The sequence below is a fragment of the Cavia porcellus genome, unplaced genomic scaffold (genome assembly GCF_034190915.1).
Source record: "Cavia porcellus strain 051 isolate PalLab524CR breed Dunkin Hartley unplaced genomic scaffold, mCavPor4.1 scaffold_24, whole genome shotgun sequence".
In the NCBI taxonomy this organism is placed as follows: Eukaryota; Metazoa; Chordata; class Mammalia; order Rodentia; family Caviidae; genus Cavia; species Cavia porcellus.
Window position 1 is genome coordinate 20,423,289 of NW_026947507.1, and position 23,558 is coordinate 20,446,846.

Below are 23,558 nucleotides of genomic sequence, written 5' to 3' on the forward strand. Positions count from 1 at the left end.
AGTCTCTTATTTTGTGGCTGAATCCCACTTGTTAATGTGATATAATTATTATAATGTTATTAGATATACTTTTCTAGTATTTTATTGAGGATTTTTACAATGAGGCTTATAAGAAAATTATGTCATATTTTCTGTTTTGGTAGTATCTATGGCTTTAGAATCAAGGGGTTACCAAATGAGTTTAGAAATATTCCTTCATCTTCTTTTTTTTTTTTTTTTTTAACAAATTAGAGAAGGGCTGGTATTCTTAAATGTTTAAAATTCACTAGTGAAGTCATCAGCCCTATGATTTTTGGAGGATTTTTGATTACTGGTCCAATTATTTTACTAATTATGGAACTATTCAGACTTCCTTCATTGTGTCACCCTGGTTCTGTTTCTCTAGTAATTGGTTTATTTCTTGTAGGTTATCTAATCTGTGGCATACATTTGTTCTTACTAGTATTTCATAGAATCTGTTGTAATATTCCTATTTTCACTTATAATAACTTGAGCCTAGTCTTTTTTTTGGTCTATTCATCTAAAGTTTGTCAATTTTATTCATCTTTTCAAAGAATAAACTTTTGGTTTCCCTGGTTTCTCTGTTCTTTTAATTTCCATGTCATTTATTTCTGCTATGGTATTATTTTCTGTGTTCTACTAGATTTTAGTTCATATTTCTAGTTTCTTTTCATTTTATTTACAAATTTTCTTTTCTGGTTTCTAGACTGTTGACATGCGATCTTTCTAATTATTTAACACACATGTTCATGGGTGTAAATTTATTCATTGGCTCTGAATTTGTATATTCCATTAAGTTTTGATATATTGGGCTTTTGTTTTTCTTTATTTCTATTTTCTATTTGCCCTTGTAATTTCTTTATTCATAGGCTGATGAAGTACGTAACTTAGTTTCAAGAAATTTAAATTTTTTTTCAGTTTACTTACTATTAAAAACTCCCAACTTTATCCCATTGTGGTGAGAGAAGGTATCTTTTAAAGCTGATTAAGATGCCATTTGTGATTTACTGTTTTCTATAATGGGAAATGTCCCATGTGTACTTGAGAAGACTGTGTATGAAACTGTTAAAGGTATGTGTACATGTTTGTTAACTCTAGTTGGATTAATAAATGGGTTGGATTCTCCATCTTCTTTCTGATCTCCATTCTGGTTTTTGTGTCTATTACTGAACTTAAGATACTGGATTCTATTATTGTAGGACCATTTGTCCCTTCAATTAAGGCAGTTTTTTTCCCACACATTTTGATAGTCTTTTTTCTTTTCAATCAGATTTTATGAATATGTTGTAGATGTCCATTATGACCACTTTCATCATATAGAATTTGTATCTGCACATGATATAACTTCATTATTTTTCCTATTCTCCTACCCTCTCTAATGGTCTCTTATTAGATGCAAAAATATTTACACTTATTGTATCTTTGGTGTACTGAATTTTTTACATTTTATAACATCCTTTAATCTCAACGTTTTTTTTTTCTTTAAGTCAAATTTGCTCGTATTGTATAATCATCCTACTTTATCTTTGGTACTGTTCAATGGAAAATATTTTTGTAGCCTTTCACTTCGTTCAATTTTCATCCTCATATATAAGTTGATTACTGTTCTATTTTCTCACTGATAGTGAAAATTATCTGACACATAAAAATTAAAGGAGAAAGGATATTTTTGGTTGTTTCAGAGGTTTCAGACCATGGTTCCTGGCTCCAACGCAGGAACATCATGGAAAAAGGGCACGTGGGAGCAACTTGTTTACCTCATGAAGCTGGGAAGCAAAGTGCAGGGAAAGATACACATCCTCATCTTCCCATCAATTTGACCTCCACCTCCTCTCAGTACATTCAGCTATAAATATTACCCTAATTAATCCATTCATAAACATAGGACCTCCTTGATTCAATCACCTTTCCAGGAGCTTCTTAATCCAATCAAGTGCACAATGAAAATTAAATGCCATAAATCAGAGCAACTGCAGACAGCATAAAGTTGAATTATTTTTTAAAATCCATTCTGTACCTCTCTTTCACTTAGAATTTAATATATTTTTAATTTTTAAATATTTTGTAGATGTATGAGGTTTGTGTCTACATTTTTTTGTATGTACATTTCTAGTTGTTCCAACACCATTAGTTGAAAAGATTATCTTTGATCTAATATGTTGTTTCTGATGCTTTGTCAAAGCTCAGTTGAGTATGTAGTGTGAGTCTATTCTTTTTTAAATTTGCCAATACTTTTGCAAACAGTCCACATGGCTTTTATTACTGAAACTTTATAATCAATCTTGAAATTGGGTAGCATTAACCACAAATTTTGTTCTCTTTCAATGCCAAGTTAACAATGCTGAATCTTTTATCCAAATAACCCACAGTATCAATGTATTAATGATCACAAGATAACCAGCTGGATTTTGGTTGGGACTTTATTACACCTATAGACCAAATTGAGAAGTCTGCCATCTTAATGATACTGAGTTTTCTTATTCATGAACATAGAATATCTGTCCGTTTAGTTCTTTGATTTGTTTCATTAGAATTGTACATATTTCCTTATGTACATTGTTAGAGTTATATGTAAGTATTTAATTTTGGGAGGAAACTGATTTCTTCTGACCCTACATCTGTATCTTCAAATTGTTTTTTATCTTCTAGTGCATTTTATAATTTTTGTAGTAGGTGGACACATTATTATCATGTAAAAATAAATGCTTTAAATAGGATTTCAGTAATCAAATGGCACTGTATTGAGGCTGGGAAAGCAGTCCATAGCCCTGCATTAGGTTTCAGTTTTTGGATGAATGTTTACCCTTGACCAGTTCTTCTCAGGTCTCAGCACTACCACCATCACACTGCTTAGGCAGAACCAGATGGCTGTAGGCAGCTGGAATTGCTCATTATGGAAAGCTACAGCAGGCTGGCTTGGATATTTTCCTTTCTACAGATAAGGTAAGCCTCTGAGAAACAGTAAAGACAAAGTCTTGTAAAAGCATAGAAGTGAATCCATGATTGTGCTTCCTGATGTGTGTAACATTTAGACTTCTTTAGAGTGTATCACATTCCACATGCAACTGACAGTGTAGCCTAGCAACTACAACCTTTGCAGGAACATTATGCTCATATTTTTAAATGTAAACTCTATTTTTATCTCAATCTCATGCCACATGAAACACACACATATAACTCTTTACCATTAAATTTAATAGGAATATGTGATAAAAATGCTTTGTATAATAGGTAAATGAAATGTAAAACAAGTGATAAAGGATATCTAAATTAGCTTTTCACAGAAAAAGTGCATTTATGAAGTGATCATACAATATTACATACACATAAAATATTATGTATAGTTACATACTGCCAAAACTAAATTATAAAAGTAAATCAAAATCAAGTTCATCTAAGTATATAGCATGCTTGAGTAATTATATACATATTCTACAAATATTAATTATGCTAGAATGCAAATGCCAATTTACTAATATAAAGATCAAATTCACATTTGTATATGATTATTCAAACACTTAATACTTACAAAACAATTTTTAACTCAAAAATCCAACCTATCTTTTCTTGTGACCATTAAAAATTACTCAAAGAAATTATCATACTGAATATTGATTATGAGTCACATATATGCAGGCATGCATAATCTGAAAAATAATAGCCAAAATTTAGAAGAATTAAAGTCAATGTTCATGTGTCAATACTCATTCAGAATAGTATCACTAATTATCATCTATATCTGTATAAGAAATAATAAAAATTCAAATAAGGAGCTCAAAATGACAAAGATAATATAATTTTAGTGTTAATTTATTTCAATATACATAATATAATATGTCTCAGAACTAAGAATTCATTTAGAACTAAGAATCCACAGCAATATCAAAGGGCAAGGAAGATTTGAACTATCATAAACTCTATGAGCTGCTCTAAAACCATTTCAAAGAAAAGCCCATTTTAGCAAAAAAGCATTTTTTCAATTAAGTTCCCTTGCCTCTCCAAATTAAACTATCATCTCTACAATCTCCTGTGGAAAAACATAGATTGCACATGAAAAAAAAAACCAATATCCTCTTTTAAAACATAAGAAATGCATTGTTTATTATATTTAAAATGCATCCCCAAATTAGAAATAAAGGATATAGGTATTCCAGTGTGATGTGTGTGGATGAATGATGTGTGTGAAGTGTATACTCAGTGAGGCTTAAAATTAAACTCATAACCTGAAGCATGTTAAGGATAAGTCTAGAATTCAAGATGCAAAACTATTCACTAATTTTCAAACTCTTTTCTGAAGAATGCTTTAGGATTCACAAATCCTTCAGTGTCAGATACTCACTGACCCCAGATATGATTACCAGGTTGTTCTACAGCTATGGAAAATACCTGAAAAAGAACCCAAGAGGTGTCACACTACAGAAGATTTAGAAATAAAAAGCAGTATAATGAGAAAATACAGTGACACTGATTTGATTAAAATGGGGATATGAAATAATAAGAGAAGAAAAATAAGGTTCTGCATATCTTTAGCAGCACAAATCCTTGAACAAGGCTCTTTTTGTTCAAACTTTAATGAAAAGAAAAATTCAGTCTTCACTTAAATAACAAATTTCTATTAAAGTGAACAAAATAGAAGAGAAATTATTCGAAACTTAATCCATTTTAACATAATGTATTTTTAAGTAGCCTTTTTACAATTGCAATAATACATCAGAATATTACTTGTATGGTTAATACTATAATTCATTTTGAAACATAATTAACTGCCTACAAATTTATCAGATAAAAGATAACATGCTTTCTCTAAATGTTTTGCATTTCCTTTGAAAGCATTATTATAATGCAATTTTAGTATTCATTTAAGTTATTTCATTAACATTTTTCTTTATGTAAAGTGACTCAAATACATTGCTATTTTAGTACATCAATCACATTGCACAAAATGCCATTTTATATTTCAAGCTTAAAGACAATCTGAGAACATTACAAAGAATTCATTTGAAACCAGGATGAATGCCTAGAGAAAAATGTCTTTTCCTCAATATATAATTATAATCATCCTTATAAATTATATTTTTACCTCTGCCTTAAAACATATCAAATAACTGTGTTATGCACCCTCAGAATTTTATAATACAAACATGTCAACAATAGAAGTGACACAGAATAGAGCTGCATGAGAAACAAAGAAGAAAATATTATAATTATAATATAAATGTATCTTACTCTTTGTAGTCCTTCATACCAGTCATCTTGCTCAAACCAATGTGAAATGTAAGTCATCCAAGCCATAAAATGTTTCTACTTTATTCAAGGCAATTGAAACTCCACATCAGAATAGTCAGCACCTAAAGTAACAATAACGTGTTTCAACCAAAAAAGCCTTACAAAAATCTCCCTTATGAAATGATGTTCAGTGCAAGAGGCTAACACTGGACTAATATTTCAGCTGAAATAGTTTTAATAATTCACAAGTAATAATATCTATTAAAACAATGCTAAATCTAAAAATATAAGGTTCTATTTAAACTAGAAAAAATTAAATGCAAATTATTCTGTGTAGCTGCAGAAATGATACTTTAAATACTCTATTAGATTTTCAGTGTGCATAAACAAAATCTAAAGTTTAACTTTTTTATTTTGAAACAAGGTCTCATTATGCAGCCAGGCTGGCCTTGAACTCAGAACAATCCTCCTGCCTCAGAATCCCGAGTTGGGATTACAGGTGTGCACTACTACCATGCCTGGCAGATTTAACATTTTTAAGGAAAGATGCATGATTTTTAAGTTAGCAAGTTTAAAGTATAGTAAATAGTGATCATGAACAGTATCATTAAGTAATGGTGCCAGAGAGACAAGAGGGTAGGAGCAATGAGTCAACAGATAGGAGAGACAGACAGTGGAGAGGGACAGAGGGGGCTGTACAATAGCCTGTAGGGTGCAACTGAACACAAGGCTGGGAGCAACCTTGCTCTGTCTGGGGGTGCCACGGGAACTGGAAGAGTGATGCAGTGGCAGATAACGTAAGGAGACGGGTGTGCCACCAAAGCACCTACAGAAAGTTTCCGGCCAAAGACTGACATGAGGCCCCATATCTAGAGGCTAATGTCAATCCTGCACCCAGCACTAATCCTATTTCAGATTTGGCAGGGTTATTTAGTAAAGACTGAGCTCCTACTCAAACACTACAACAGAAGTCAGGGCACCATAAGAATTTTTGGTTTTTGTTTGGCTTGTTTTTTGTTGTTGCTTTTTCTTTCTTTCTTTGCTATTGGTTGTTTGTTTTGTTTCTATTTTTTTGGTTGCTTCAGTTTTTAATTTTATTATTTGTTTTGTCTTTTTTTTCTCTTTTCTTAGGTATTTATTTATTAATTTATTTATGTCTTTTTCCTTTTTATCGGTACTGGGGATCAAACCCACGACTGTCTGCTTGCAAGGTAGGTGCTTATGCCGCTGAGCTAAATCCCCAGTCCCTTTTTTTTTTTTTTTATTTTTTAAAAATATTTGCATGTTAGTGAAGATTTCCCCTAGTCTCTCCGGTTCACTTCATTATTCTTTTGTTTTGTTCTTAATTCTTTCTCTCCGGTTCTTTTCTCCAGTTTCGCAAAGCTTGAATAATCATCTTCTGCCCTTCAGGTTTGCTTCTATTATATTTCTCACAATTATCTATTTTCCCCCATCCTCCTTAAATCCCCTTCCTCTACAAGGTAAAAATTGCTAAGAGGAAACTAAAAGCATACAAAATCTTGGTTTATGTTGGATTTTGTTATTAACTGTAGATCTTGCTCTTATGGCTAAAAGTACCAAATTAATACCTATTATAGTTTGTCAGTTTATAGATTTTGCTTGACCTAAATACTGTGATTGTCTGTGGTCATAATCATCAACATAGTCCAGCACCAAAGGACTGGGTGCTAACAAAACTAGATAGAAAATTCTCATCCCCAATAAATTGGGAAGGTAGGTTCTTGGGGCACAAAGGTCGAGAGCCAACCAAACCTAGATGGTATCTCTGAAGAACAGACATTTCCTACAGAAGCCTAGATGCTAGTGATAAAGCTACTTACCATATGCAGTTTATAAGCATCAACACAGGAAAAAATTAAAATTTAAAAAACAGAAAATGACAAGACACAAGTAAAATGCAATCTCAGGCCTCCAGCCTACTCAGAACAAGTGCAGGGGATTAGGAGACAGAGGAAATGAGAAGTCACCCAATCTCACTTTTCAGAAATAGTAGCAGCAGAAAGAAAAACACACATCAATCAACCTATAGAGAAAAAATGATCAGAAATAATCTCCCAAGTAAAAAAAGAAACGATTAAAATGAAGGATTGCTCAGTTTACCTATAACAGACACAGATTAAAAAATATAGGAGCCTAGGAGAATGATGCAAACCATGAATGCCCAACCAAGCAAAGAAATGGAATCCACAAAACAGATTCCAACTGATATCCAGGAGAATAAAAATTCCACTGAAAGCATACACACCTACTTGATCAAGCTGAGGACACAATATCAAATCTAGAAGACAGGATTGTGGTTAGCAATCACAAAAAGAAAGATTTCTCAAAAACCATGAAAAATTAATCGAACAATTGCAAGAAGATGCAAAGAACAAAATATGACTGATAAAAGTCAATGAAAAAGGAAGAGAAGCTGAACTGACATAAAAACCATTTCACAGAAGTAATGGCAAAAATCTTCAGAAAGCATGGAAAAAGAATTTGACATACAGATAAATGAGACATACAGAACTCCAATCAACGATGACTAAATATATACCAAGGGCTATAATAATCAAGATTCCATAAATTCAGCACAAGAACAGAATATGAAAAACTGTTAGAGGAAAGAAACAAAGTACCTATTGAAGGAAAGGCCATCAGAATTAAGGCAGACTTCTCAAGACAACCCTTAAGCCAAGGAGATCTTGGATTGAAGTACTTCAAGTCCTAAAAAAAATAACCTCAACCCAGGTTGAGGTGCCTTGAAACACTATCTTTCAGAATTAATGAATAAATTTAGTACTTCCATGACAAAGAACAACTGAGGAAATTCATGATCACTAAACTAGTTCTACAAAATATTCTGCAAGAACATTTAGAAAGAGACAATGAAGACCACAATTTCACCACCATCAACAGAAAGAAGCCACCATGCAAGACAAGCAATTAAACAGTGACACAGACAGGGAATCAACAAAGTACAATAATATGACAAGTATAGGCCAATATATATTAGTTTTAACCAATCAAAAGAAATGACTGGGAGAATAGTTCAAAAAAACCAAGGCCAGAGATTTAACTCAGTGCACTCGCCTAATAAGTGTAAAGCCATGAGTTCAATCCCTACTACAAAAAAAAAAAAAAAAAAAAAAAAAAAAAAATCAATTCACCAATGAAAAGAAACAGACTGGGAAAATAGTTCAAAAAACAAGATCCAACACTATGCTGCATACAACAAACACATTTACCTCAAAAAAATTCATACACTAAAATTCAAACGATAGAAAACAATACTCCATGTGATAGGAACCTGGAAAAAGCAGCAGCAGCAATTCTATTTTCAAACAAAGTGGATTTCAAGCCAAGACTAATGAAAAGAGACAAAGAATGTTTACATCCTTGTAAAGGGAACACTCCAAGAGAAAAGAATCATAAATATATATGTACCACATATCTAAATATATAAAACAAATATTAATGAATATGCAAAATCAAGTAAGCACTGACACAGTCATAATGGGAGACATCAATACCCCACTGTCACAAAGAGACAGATAAACTAGATTAAAAATCAACAAAGAATACCATATGAACCAAAGGACTTAGTACATGTATACAGAGCATTCAGTTGTACATTAGAATACATATTCTCCTCATCTGCATATGAGATGTTCTCCAAAATAGACCACATATTAGTTTATAAAACATCCTTAAGTAAATGCAAAGGAATTGAATTTGTTCCATGCATATTATCAGACCATAGTGCAATAAAATTAGAAATCAATGGCAAAAGAAACCACACAAACTATATACACATATGGAAATTGAATAACACCCTTGTAAACAACCAATGTGTTGCAGGTAAGATTAAATAAGAAATTAGATGTTCCTACAATTAAATGATAATGCTGATTGAACACACTGAAACTGATGAGATGCAATGAAAGCAGTCCTATGAGGGAAATTTGTAGTGGTAAATACCCATATCAGAAAAACAGAGAAAACTCAAGTAAATAACCTAATGTTGAACCTCAAACTTCTAGAAAAGATCAAGTCAAGCCCAAAGCTTATACAAGAGAACAAATTATAACATCAGAGCAGAAATCAATGCAATTGAGACAAAAAACAACAGAAAAAAAATCAATGAATGGAAGAGTTGGTTCTTTGAAAGATTAAATAAATGATAAATCCTCTCAAAAAAAGACCTTATCAAAAAAGAAATGCTAAAATACATGCGATTGGTAATGAAAATGGTGAAATCACAACAGATCCTGCAGAAATCCATAAGATCATCAATACCTACTTCCAGATACCTACTTATTTGCAGTTAGATGAAAATCTGTGAAGAAATGAGCGGGTTCCTACACACATATGAATTACCAAAGCTGAATCAAGCAAACAAAAAAAAAAATTCTAACTAGATAAATATCAGTCAGTGAAATTGTAGATGTAATTAAAAACATACCAACAAAGAAAATCCGAGGCCTTTCGATGTAGTGATTGCTGAATTCTATCGGACATTTAGAGAAGACCTAATGCTGCAGTTTCTCAAACTCTCTAATGAAACTGAAAAGAAAGAAACACTCCCAAATTTACTTCTGAAAACAAGCATTACCTGATACCAAAACCAGAGAAGGATCCAACCAAAAAAGACAAATACAGGCCAATTTCCATAGCAAACATAGATTCAAAAATCTTCAGTAAAATACCAGCAAACAGAATGCAGCAAATCATCAAGAAGACTAAGCAGGATTTATCCTAGGGATGCAAGGGTGTTTCAACATACATAAATAAATAAATGCAGTACAGCATACTAAGGAGCCCCAGACAAAAAATGACATGACTACCTCAGTAGAGACATAAGAAACATTTCACAAAGTTCAACACCTATTCATGATAAAAGCTCTGAAGAAAATTAGAATAGATGGTCCATATCTCAATATGATAAAAGACATTCATGACAAACCAACAGTCAACAACATACCTAATGTTCCAAATCCCAAAGTTTTACCTTTAAGATCAGAAATAAAACAAATATGTCCACTATCACCACTCCTATATAGTATAGTTCTGACAACATTAGCCAGAGCAATTAGACAAGTGTAAGAAATAAAAGAAATAAAGATAAAAGAAGTTAAAATATAATTATTTGCAGATGATATGATACTCAACATAAAAAGGCCCAAAAATCCAACCAAAAGACTTCTCCATTTCATAAATCAATTCAGTTGTATAGTTGAATATAAATATAATACTCAAACATTAATAGTATTTCTATACAGAAATAAAAAATTCACTGAGGTAGAAATTAGCTAAACCATACCTTGCATAATAGCATCAATAATAAAATAGGAATAAATCTAACAAAGGCAATAAAAGAAAACTTCAGTACTTTGGAAAGGGAGGTTGAAAAGAATATCAGAAAATGGAAATATATCCTTTACTCTTGGGTAGAAAGAATCAACATAGTGAAAATGGTCATAATGTAAAAATTGTTATACAGATTTAATGCAGTCCTGATCAAAATACTGATAGTATATTTCACAGGATTAGAGAAAACAATTCTAAAATTTATTTGGAACCAGAAGAGACATATAATAACAACACAATTCTGGGCAACAAAGGCATTGGGCATCACAATCCTTGACTTGAAATTATATTACAAAACTACTGTGATAAAAACAGCATGGTAGTGGCCAAACAAACAACAGACCTTAAGATCAAAGAAACAGATTTTAAGATACAAAAACAATGCCAAACATACCCACCCATCTTATCTTTGACAAAGAGATCAAACACTTTCACTAGAAGAAAGACAGCCTCTTTAACAAACAGTGCTGTAAAAGCTAGTTTTCCACATGCTGTAGACTAAAACTGGATCTATGTCTCTCATCATTCACTAAACTAAAATCAAAACAGGTCAAAGATCAAAATATTAAAAGGGAAACACTAAATCTGTGGGAAGAGAATTGCTAGAATTTTTGAAAACATAGGTGTAGGCACAGATTATATGACCAAACTTCAGTCTCACAGAAAATATTACAAAGAGTCAATAACTTGGATCTTATCATATTAAAAATCTTTTACACAGCAAAAGAAATCTTCTAAAGAGCGAAGAGACAGCCCGCAGAGTGGGAAATAGTTTTTCACAGATGTTCCCCTGATAAAAGACTAATATCTAGAATATATAAAGAACTCAGAACTCCAAAATTAAAAACCAATTCAAAAATTAGCAATCGAAATGGACACTGCTAGATGAAGAACTAAAAACGATAAATAAATATGTGAAAAAATCTCCAGCTTTACTGAGTTTTGAGGGATGCAAATGAAAACAATACCAAGATTCTATTCTCACTCCACAAAGAATGGCTATTATCAATAAATCAACCAATAACAAACACTGGCAGGGTTGTAGGGAAAAAGAAACCCTCCTCCAACCTTAGTTAGAACAGTGTTAGTTTCGAACACTGTTAATTTGGAAATCATTGTTGAAATTTATCAAAAATCTTAGACAACGGGTTCCATTTGATCTAGCCCTTCTTGGTATCTTCCTGAAGGAATCAAAAACATCATCCCACAGCAATGAATGCATGCCTATAGTTCTTTAGGCACTGTTTTGAGTAGCAGTAGCTAAAATCTTGAAAACAGTCCAAATGTCTATCAACCAAAGAATGGATAAAGATTTTTTTATACAATGGATTACCACTCTGCCATTAAGGAGGATAACCTTGGGAAATTTCTAGCTAAATGGATGCAACTTGGGACCATATTCTTAAATGAAATATATCAGACACATGTGTGTAACTATTGCATTATTTACCTGATGTGAGACAATGAAAATGTAAACAAGGACCAAAGTGTATAATGGTTAAAAAATAGGAAAAGAAATGTTCAAATGGGAAGGGGAACTAGGAAAGGAAGAGGGGAGAAAGAAAAAAAAACTGGAAAAAAAAGGAAAAAAAAACTGGGAAAAGAAGTTAAAAATGAAAACATCTTTTATAAATAAGGAGGAGAAAAGAGGTTGAAAAAAGTTAGGGGGACGGGATAAAAAAAAGAATTAAGATATAAGATATGCAAGTTCAAATTTTCTATGATGAATGTGATAATTTTGTATATCTTAAATGTACCAATAAACTTAATCAATTAAAAAATTTAGCTACTGTGTTCCAGATAAAAAGTATGACTTTTATTATGGTGCATTCATAATAATATAATAAATACATACTTACCGCCTGCATGATGAGAAAATACATTTAACAGTTAAAGTGTATGTTTTAGACTTAGAAACTTCCTAAGTGACTTGGTTAGCTACTTTCCTACCACAAAATGGATAGTAATGACTAAAGGATAGTATCTTTTTTATGGGATATATTTCTCCAGCTTCCCTTTCAAGTTTCAGGAATTTGTGCCTTTAGTAGATGATGAACCTTTGTAGCATTGCCTTTGTCACAGTTATGCAACTAGGTTTTTGCATCTTCTAGAAAAAAATGAATAAAGCATAATTGTTTCTTTTGGGGAAATCACAATTTATATTTACACAAACTCACTATCCAGTGCTTGTAGATACAGATTTTAAGACACACAAATAGGTAGCAACAAAGGGTTTTGTGAAAACTAAGAGAGCAAGCAGGATAGCCATGATCCACACTCACAGAAAATATCAAAATACAAAGAAATTAAGACAATATTTAGAGATTAAGTAAAAGACAAATATAAAGAATTAGAAAAGAAATTTAAATTTAATTTAAAGAAATTAAATTGGAAGTTACTGGAATTTCTTGTAGAAGCCACAACCCATACTTCAGCATTTTGACCCGAGCTTCAAGCAGATATTCCTGAGTATACATTTGGAGATTAAAGAAATATGGTAAAGGGAAGACTGTTTTCAACTAGTTGCAGTGATACTTACATTTCAGAGAAGTGCATCTATCTACGTCGGACAAAAATGTCTTACTTTTTTGAGGTAAAGGAAACACTGGATTTGTTCTTTCCTTCTTCCTTTCTTGCCTCCTCTCCGTCTCCCGCCTCCTCCACTTCCCCCTCTCACTATTCTCTTTCCCTCTCCTTCTCTATTCTTCCCTCCACCTGTTTCCCCATCCCTGTCTTCCTTCCTTCCTTCTCTTTCACTTTCTCTCTCTCCCTTCCTTCTCCCTTCCTTTCTTCCCTCCTCTCCACCTCTCATTTTTTTCTTTGCTACTTTGATCTCTGCAGCAGTGTAAATGTTTGAAGATCAGTTGGAACTTGTTATATGTTAGGTGAAGTATCAAAAACTTACAGAGGATATTTTGAGGTACAGATATTTTCTAGTATAGGAAAATATTTCTGCCTACTCAGAGTGGTAATAATGCCTCACAAAAGTGAGAAAAATTAATAAAAATTAAAATTCCTGTTATTTTTACTCTCTGTTGACATAGTAACACTATATTAATGATGATTAATGATGTATTTTAAAGCTTTTTAAATAATTAGATGATTAATGATCAGAAAATTACAAAATGATTCCCTCTCAAGGACTGAGCTACAAGCAAATAGAAATACAAGAGTGACATTGTGACTATACTTTTTGGCTTAAAATTTTATATACGCAATGCATATAATGTTATATATGTGTTCAATTCCTGAAGTTAAAATTTGAACTAATCCTCTATTTCCAGTTTTCAAATTTTATATAATAGTAAGTAAGTTGCAACTCATAACTCCTTGGGATTCAGAGTTGAACCCTTTAGTTGACCTCAGAGGGGAAGGCTGTCATGATTGCTTAGCAGTACCTGAAACAAAAAGTGTCTTGGTGGAATTTACCTTCAGTTTTTGTATATCAGTATCTATGTGCAAGTGTCTAATTGATCAAAAATACATGAAAATGACAAATTTAAATTAAATTATAACACTTTTACAGCCTATTAAAATTAGTAATAGAAGCAAATGTAATATTCAAATGATGAGTATCATCATGTAGAATAAAATAAATATAGTGAAGTAAAGCCTATTATCATAAAACTTATTGCAGGCATTAAACACCTAAACACTCAAGTAACATGTGGTCAAGTTATTGGCCCTGATTTTCACATTATTCCTCTGCATTTATGTCCTTGCCATAACCTCATCATGCTCAGACAACGTATTCCTGCTTATTGCTCTGGGATTGCCACGTAACAAGATTTGCTCAATTATATGTCAGCAGAAGTCACCATGTTTTACTCCAATCCCTGGTTGTAGAGCTGTTTCCATTCATACCTTCATGCTTTGACATCAATATAGAAAGAACTCTCCATATCTACCCACAGGTCCAAAAAAGTGAATGAAAGTCCTAAACTGAGTAAAATATCACATTTTGCCTCATTGACAACAGCTAGAAAAGCTGGCTAAAAATTTAAACTCCAGATCTCAGAGAAAAAGGCTGTCTGCAGAGCCAAGATAAATACTGTGTATGTATGCATGCTTTTTCCTTAGAAGAATTTGCACATATAAAAATAAAAGTATTGGTCTAAATTTTAAGAGGTCATGAGATTTTTGGCAATCTATCATATTTGAGAGAAAAAAATTGGAGTTCAGATGCTGCCAAGGAACAATTGCTTGAAACTAGTGTCCTTTCAGTGAGAATCACCTGGGTCTGTACACTAAGAATAATTAAGAAATGGACAGAGACTACTCCTCACAAAGACTTCATCTTCAAATAAAATCACTCAGTGATTGTACTAAGGTGATGTGTCCTGCCTTAGTATCTTCCAAAAGCAAAAAATATGTTACTCTGGAGGAAGATAATGTTAAATGATTAGCAATGAATAAAATAATAACCAGATAGGCATTAACCAGAAATTATGGTTCTACTTCTACTTTAAGGAGATACAAATATTGCTCCCAACTTACAGTAACTAAAAAAAGGGGATAATCTTAAACTCATAGTTCTTCTTGATCTCATTAAAGAGTTGAGGTAGCAAATCAATCAAAGAATTGCATATAATGATGAGATCCTTTGTACAGACAGTACCAGGTTACTTTTTCATGTTGACAAAGCATGGCAAAAAGAATTGACTGCCATAAACTCTAGTAGAAAAAAACAGATGAAAGTACATTAATTCTTTAAGGCCATATGTGAAGAAGAGCATTAGTTTAGAAAACCTGAAAGTCTCAGATGCAAACTGAGTTTGCATTCATTTGAAAGATCTTTAAAGACTTCAACTGAGTGCTTAGAAAAATGAGGGACGGGATCAGAGAAAATCCCTCAATGGCTGACATAAAAGAAAAAAAAAAAAACATTGGTTACCTAAGTCTGATAAACATGAAACAATGTGTACTTCCTTGAACTTTTATTTCATCTGAAGAGAAATACTTAAGCTGCAGGGAAACAGCTCGTACTGTCCAAGAAAATGGAAAAGAAGTAAAAGCATCCTTCATTTTCCTCTGGGGAGGGAAAGAAGATCTTAGGAATCAATCATAGATGTCTTCTCCTTAGGAAAAGAAAAGCAAAAGCTTTCATCCCCTGAGATTTAGGCAGAAAAACATTTTAAAACCCAATCTTGTGACAAAACAAAGCATAGTTCTGCTGCTGATTGAAGAAGCACAAAAATGTCTCTTCAAACTGAACCTTGCCATGTATCACAAGCTAATTATGATCGCCACAGAAGGGCACTTAGGTGTGGAAAGGACACACAAGTCTTCCCTAAGATCCACACTCCTTCAACATAAGTGATGGAAATTGGGGTGTAAGATTGGGATATTAAATGATAATTATGTTTATTCACTGCTAATAATTATTTTTTGACATAGATTGTATTAAAACACTGAACTTTGCTTAATTCTTGAACAATATTTTACTAGGAATATAGTTTTTTTTTTTTTTTCTCAGCAATCCAAACACATATTTCAGGCTCAAAGCAGGGGTGTATTCCTCTAATTCACACTCTTGGAGGCTGAGGCATAAGGATCACAAGCTCAAACTGGGGAATTTAGCCACTTAGTGAGATTATTTTCAAAATTCAATAAATAAAATACTTTCTTAAAAGGCTGGTGATGTGACTCAAAGTGAAGTTTCTTGGTTCAATCTCCAGTACTGTAAGAAACAAAAATACTGCTCTATTGATTCTGTTGCCATTTGTAACCATCCCCATTTGCTGAAAATTTACATAAAACTTCCAATCAAAATCTCTAACTTGTTCTGACCCAAAAATAAAGAGAGAAAATGACTTGCATTAGGATAATTCAGTGTTATTGGGCACCATAAATTAAATATTGTTTAGACTATAAGATGGAGTTCTAAATTATCTGCCATCTAATGTAATTTTGTTTTTTAAAAAAAAATCTATTTTGAGCAGTTTCTAAGAGCACTATTTCTAAGAAACAGAAATGCAGTCTATCAGAATTCAAAAAGATTTTAAATTTACTTTTAACTTTTTCTTCTTTTTTTATTTTAAAGGGAGTAAAACAAAATAGAAGAAAGGAAACAAAACAGTGATAGGACAGTAGGAAATCCACAATTGTTACTATATTGCACATTATTCTCTAAATAGTTGCCCAAACAACCGCCCCCAGACTTGCAAAATCAACCAAGCAACATGAATGTCAGGCTACTTCCCTGCTTCAGTTACTGTTATCTCCACCTGCGATGTCTGGTTGCTTACAGGAGAGGGAGGCAGAGGTGGCTTCCTTGCTGGTTCTCCCTGGCCAACAGAGCCTCCACCAGCACCCAGGAAGGCTGATAGCTTCCTTGATGCTCTTCCCGGGCTGGTGGGGCTTCAGCCGGCACACAGGGAGGCTGCAGGCTCCCTTGCAGCTTCTCCCTGGATGGCAGAGCCTCCTGGCATGTGGGGTTTGGCTGCTGCATTGCGTCTTAGCTGTTTCTCCCTGCCCAGCAGGGCCACTGTCTTTGGTTTCCTTATTTTTGCTGAATTCCTGGATTCTCTCTCCCCATGGGCTTTAAATCTCAGTTCAGATCCTTCATTCATGCATAGGATTCACCTCTCTCCTCCTTTTCCTCATGTTGCTATATTCTAAGAGCTGAACAACAAAACTTGGAGTTCTTTCTCTGTTGCTCACCACTCTGCCATTTTCCCAAAAGTCAAAATTGATTTTTCTTAATAGGAATTTGTTGCCACTTCACCTCTTCAGAATACGACCCTAGTTTTCAAATAAGTCTCAGAAATGATCATTAGCGATTTTTTAAAAGATATTTTATTATTGACACAATGACAGCTTCTGGGAATGCATCGGTCACATTGTTCTGTACTCATTATGAAAAAGAATATCTAGACACAGACTCACCTTTCCCAGGGTGCATTGGGCAGCTGGGCTCTCCCTCGGGAGTGCCTGCCCATCCACAGGTGTCTCTAGGAGGTACAGGCAGATGTGCCACCAGAGAACACTGGATAGTCTTCCACCCGTGCTGGAGCATCTCACCACACTTAAGGCATATAGTGCATAATCAGGATGCAGGTCCTGCCTTTCCCCAGGGAGTGTGGCACCTGGTGCCCTGTGGTGGTGACCCTGTCCAGCCATGGCACTCATCCCAGGTGCTGCCACACTCACTTGCTAGCTTGTGCCAACCTGCTCAAGGCACTATCATCTTGCTGTCCCTCAGTAGCACAGCACTCCTGGGCCCTGCCTGGTGGCAGTGGATGTGGGGCCAAGGCCAGGAGCAGGATACCATGAGTGCAGCCCTTTCCCCCTCCTCCCACTTCCAACCAAACAAAATAAAACAGAATAAAGCCAATAAAAATACAACAATGAGAGTGATACAAGACTTCAAAACAAGATAATAGGCAATCAACAATGGTTACCATAATATACCTCGTTATCTTCAATATAGCTGCCCATATCACCAGACCTAATAAAATTAAACAAAACAAAACAGAATACAAAAAAAAAAAAAACAATGAAAATGATACAGTACTTCAAAGGAACAAAATAATAGGAAATTAACAATGGCTACCACAATGCCTTCAAAACAGTTGTCTAGACCATCAGAAAAAATAAAATTTTAAAAAACAGAATAAAATAAAATATAAAAAAGAATCATAAAATTAACCCAATAATACATAAAATTAACCCATTAATACATGAATTAAGTTTCTTCTTCACTTCAGTTGTTATCTTTTCAGAAATTTCAGGTGTGTGACTTATAATTTATAGTATGTTGGTGTCTCCTGAACTTGTTCTGTGTGGGCTGCAGGTCTGAGATTGTATTTTGTGTCTTCATTTTGCTGTTTTCCTGTGTTCCTCTAAATCAGCCCATTGCTGCATCCTGGGTGCTTCCAGCATTGGCTGCCAGTCCCTCAATGTAGTAGACTGGATTAGGCACCTGGCTTCCTCTAGTCTTTAGTTCCTGGAGTGTAGAGAGTCACGGGGCAGTGGTTCACCAATGCTTCACCAATGGTATCAGGGTCGCAGGGTATGGCTTCTTCTTTGGGTCCCCACTGTGCTTGCTGGATCTCTCTAGGCCTCTCCAGGCTGCTGGCTCATGGCTTCAGTGTGACTTCTTCTCTAAGCTGGCACTTGGTTTCTGGATTTCTTTGGGCCTCTGCTGTACAACCCCAAGGTATGGCTTTTTCCTATGAACTCAATTTGTTCACCTGTTTGGTTCAACTCTGATATTTATCTTTGTTCATTTTCTGTCTAGTTATCTCTTTCTCTGTGATAATGGGGCCTCCTGTTATAACCATATTATTATTGCTCATTTGATTTTTCATGTCTACTAATAACTGTGATATATAGTTAGATGATTCTTTATTAGGTGCATATATATTTATGACTATTATGGCATTTGTGCTTTTTCCAGTTTTCTCACTGACCCCATCAATCCTGTGTTATTCTTCTTTGCTTCATCTTATAGTAACTGGATTGATTTCTCATACTCTCTTGCTAATTTTTTTTTCTGTCTTCAAGATCTATCTCTATTGATTTCTATCCTTTCATTTGCAGAATCTGTTGCATATACTTTCAGTGGAGCTTTTAATATCCTGGATCTCTGTTTGGATCTATTTCACAGATTCCATTTCTCTCCTACATTGGGCATTTTTTTTTGTTTCCATCTTTTTCTAAGCTCATCTATTATTTGTATCTTCTCTATTATCTTTGAGCATCATTTGTATTTGTGCCTTACAGATCATTTTCTCTGTAGCCTTTTCCACTTGTTTTTTCAATTCTGTTATCACTTCACAAAATTCCAGTGTTTGACTTCCAACTTCATCCATCTTGTTGGGTTCTAAGGTGCGCTGGGGGTTTGGGGGTTTGGGGCCTCTCTGTGTCTTGGCATTCTTCACCTTGTTTTTTTTTTCTTTTATCTTCTATGTTGATGTCTCCTAGCCTCCCATGATATACAGCTGTACCACTAGTATTGAGGTCTTTGTCAAGAAAGAAAGGAGATGTCTGAGCCACAGAATGTCTTGCAGATATAGTTGGTTCTTTATAGCTATCCCAAGAACCTATTTTCTCCTGGTGTTTACAGCTCTGTGATAATGTCCATGTTATGTCCCAGAAATATGCTGGATATAGAGCCAATCATTGCCTCTGGATGTGGTGGCTGGGACTGGTTTTCTATGGGTGGAGTTCTCTATAGAGTCTAGCTCTTATGTCATCTGAGCTGCTTAAGATGCTTCCCTGTATTGGCCTAATTACTTTGGCCCCCAAAGATGTGTCTGTGTCTGTGCACCAGGCTGCTGTCCTGGCTCTTGGGGTTCCAGTCAGTCTCATACTCTTTCAGCCAGCCCTGCCATGGGGGGGGGGGTAAATGAAGGAGGCCCAGATCACATATTCAGTCTTCCAGTTGGCCTCACCATCACAGATGTAACAGAGGGGCACAGAGCACAAACTCACTTTCTCCCAGCCAGCTAGCCCTCTGGGATGCAGTGAAGGAGGTATAGATTGTGACCTCAATGTCTTCCAGCCAGCTCACCCTCTGGAATGTAATGGTGGAGGACAGAGTGTGAACTCTGTCTTTCAGCTGGCCCAGCTATCAGGGATATAATGGAGGGTACAGAGGGTGAACTTACTTTCTTCCAGCTAACCTGCCTTCCAGGATGCAATAATAAGTTAACTTTTATAAAAGTTGTCTAACAGCAGAAAAAGTCTAATAAGATTTTAAAAATATATTTAATCCTTATCTAAAATTCACCTTCACCCTTGCTGTTTCATAAACTCTAGAGTAAATAAATTCAAACTGTCTTCTGAAAAGCATTTTACAAGATGCTATTTGGCAGTACATATATAAAACAAGATGCATATAAACCTAATATTAGAGAAAATAATTTTAATTATAGAAATAAATGTATTGCTACATACTATATTTACAGGAAGTTTTGCTAATAAATAAAATTAAGACATCATTCACATTAACAGATAAAACATGCTATTTTTCAGGTTACTTTCACTCTGCTTCTTGGATCTTCATTATATGTATTGAGGCCTTAACAAATACTTTGGATCATAAAGATGATGGTTATATATGAAGAATCAGAAGAATAATAAACTCAAATGAATATGAATATGAGATCACTGAAAATTTGGACTTCCTATCTATCTAAATACATACATATATATATATATAAATACTTTATTTTACAGAATTTCATTTTCCCATTGTATTTTTTATTATTTTTTTTTATTTCTTTTTTTGGTACCAGGGATCAAACTCACAACCTCAAGTTTGCCAGGCAGGTGCTTGTGCCACTGAGCTAAATTTCCTTTTCCTCTTTTTTTTTTTTAACATGAAAGAAAAATGAACTTCTTTTGTTTAATCCACTATTATTTTGCATTTCTCTATTACATGCAGCTAAATTCAAATCATACTTGAGAAAGTGGAATTGGTTAGTCAATAATATCAATTAGTCAGAGCCTTTTAGTAGTCTTCAAATATAATTATCTATGTTTTCTTCACCCAAATAATAATATATTTAAAAACTCAGTCCTTATTTATAGTAATTGCTATAGGCAGTGTTGCTGTTATTTTGGCTAACCCATTACAATTTCTGTCTTTTTTTTTTTATTTAAGAGGAAAAAGAGAAAAACACAAAACAAAACAAAGCAGTGTAAGGTTACACATAATACAGAACTACAAAAAAAACATAACAGTAAGAAATCACCTTTTAATAGATTACATATTATCATCTTGGAAATAAGTACTACCTCATTAATATCACATGCTGTTTAGTAAAAAGTTAATGTGTGTATGTTAGCTGCAACATTTAATTTCTTTCTGCAATAGCATGTATAATGGTGATAATGGTAAATAGTAAAGATACAAACAGGAAATCAAGCCCTGCTTCAAGAAGTTCACAGCGTAGAAACCAGACACAAAACTGGTCCAATCAACACTAACTGTGGTCCAATCAACAACCACTCCCAACTGTCTTTCCTTAGCAACAGATCCCCCAAATAATTTTGGTGCAGGTGAAATCAAGCTGATCTCAGAGAACACAAGCTCTTTCTCATTCCCCAGTGAATGACTGGTCTAACCAAGTATTAGAATTTTACCTTCCTTGGACAATTAATGGATTGTGTGGACATTTACTTTTTCAGATGAGATATAAAAAAATCTGTCTCTTTTCCAGCCTTTTTTTTTGATTTGAACATTGACATGATGCTATTGTTGTTATAGCAGCTATCTAGTATTGATCAAGGATAGGCCAAGAAAACTTTAGAAATGTTGTGAGTCTGCCATTATTAGTGCATTATATGCATTAATTTAGTTACATAAAATTGTGTACATTTTAGCCACTGATTTTCTGTTACTGGCAATTTATTTCTAATATAAATGCATAAATACATGCATGAAAATATGAGATTCTTGAAATGCTAAAGAATGAACAGAGGCTCAAAAGAACAGAAAGAAAAAAGTCTAACTCTGTTTAAAGTGGTCAAGAAGGCTAACTAAAAAAGGTAAGATTTGAAGTTTTAGACAAAAATGAATTTCTATGCCTAAAGCATAAATAGACATAACAACACATTCAAACAGATATGCACAAATAAAATGATGGAAAATCACATATATCTCAAGAATCATGGATTTATTTTATACATGAGAGACAGAACCATTTTAAATTTGGTAATGGTGGCATTAGATTTTGTGGCTTACAAATATTATACTAACACTATTATTTACAGGACACTAGGATTTCATACAAACCACCAAAAAGATTTCTGGTCTGTAGACTTAAAACATAAATGGTCTGAAACCATACATAATTCAACTGTCTTGCTACCATGAGGAGACTTCTAGGGTTGCCAGAGCTTACTGCCTGGAGATGAAAAAAGCTAGTACAATTAAAGGAACTGAGTAACAATGATATATAGGATATTCATCACCAAAAAACAAAATAATGTGTACATTTCTGCAGGCCCCAAACTCTTCTTGAATACTGGATAAAAATGAGAAAGAGATAGTGCTGTGGTTTCTGTGTTATACTGGAATAGCTCTGTTGTTTTCTGGTAGACATAGATCTTTTGTTTTACTAAACTGAGAACATTTAGTGAGGCAGTGACAAGTAAGTTTACATGTTCAGACTTTCTGGTAGAGAGTCTTTCAAAATTTCTAGCAGCATGGGTGCACTTGCGACACTCCTATGGCAGCACTTTTGTGTTTAGTAGAAATTCCTTCTAAACAGCAATGTGGTTGATGCTGAGACATTTTTTAGGGCTGTTTTGTGTTTTTTTATAATCTTATAAATGTCAATAATTGTTTTGGCTTGTAGGCAACATAAAGTACAGAACACATTACCAATTCATGTAACTAAAATGCTAGGCAGAGAGTTTAAGATTGTATCATTCACAGTTTGAGTCTCCATTGATATCATTGTTACTCAGTTCCTTTAAAGTTTTTTTGGCCTATCCTTGATAGGCCAAATATAATTCTTTCAAGAATAGGAATGCACATTTTACCAGCTCAAAGGATAGGGCTGGAGAGTAACACTGACAAAATAGTGATCATGAAGAAAACAAAAAGCAATAACAGAATAAAAATTAACAAGTAAGAAATTTTTAAAAAAACTTTTAAATTTTATAAAATGGAGAAAAGTCAGACTGGAATCATTTGCCACCAGTGCCCAAAACTTTAAGAGACCAGTGATATAATAACTACATTAAACAGAAAAATCATCATGATCTCACTATCCTGTAATGTGCATATGTGAAGAAAAACAGAAAAATAGTCTCATAAATACCAAGATTAAGAAGACAATTTACAAATTTAAAAATTAAAGAAAAATTACAGTCTTTTAAAAAACTAATCACAATTAAGAGCTCAAATGCAGAAATTAATATAATTTTTAAAAATGTATTAAGCAAAGAAATCTGAATATGGTTTTGAAAATAAACATGACAAACTAATTTTTAGAAGACAG

The 23,558-nt window shown here is 33.7% G+C and overlaps 1 protein-coding gene across 8 annotated transcripts in view; it reads right to left on the bottom strand.

Moving 5' to 3' along the window:
* Positions 1–23,558, bottom strand: part of Wdr17 (WD repeat domain 17) — a 111,029-nt gene that overhangs the window by 79,172 nt on the left and 8,299 nt on the right. For 6 of the 8 annotated variants that reach the window (XM_063234733.1, XM_063234732.1, XM_063234726.1 and 3 more), the window contains exon 2: positions 5,227–5,348. The exons of 1 other annotated variant lie outside the window; for it this stretch is intronic. In XM_063234733.1, coding sequence (XP_063090803.1) covers positions 5,227–5,292 — 66 coding nt within the window. In that variant the 5' untranslated portion in view covers positions 5,293–5,348. Of the gene's footprint in view, positions 1–3,529; positions 3,648–5,226; positions 5,349–23,558 lie in introns of those variants that run through there. One more of the 8 variants, XM_063234730.1, reaches the window with a different exon arrangement.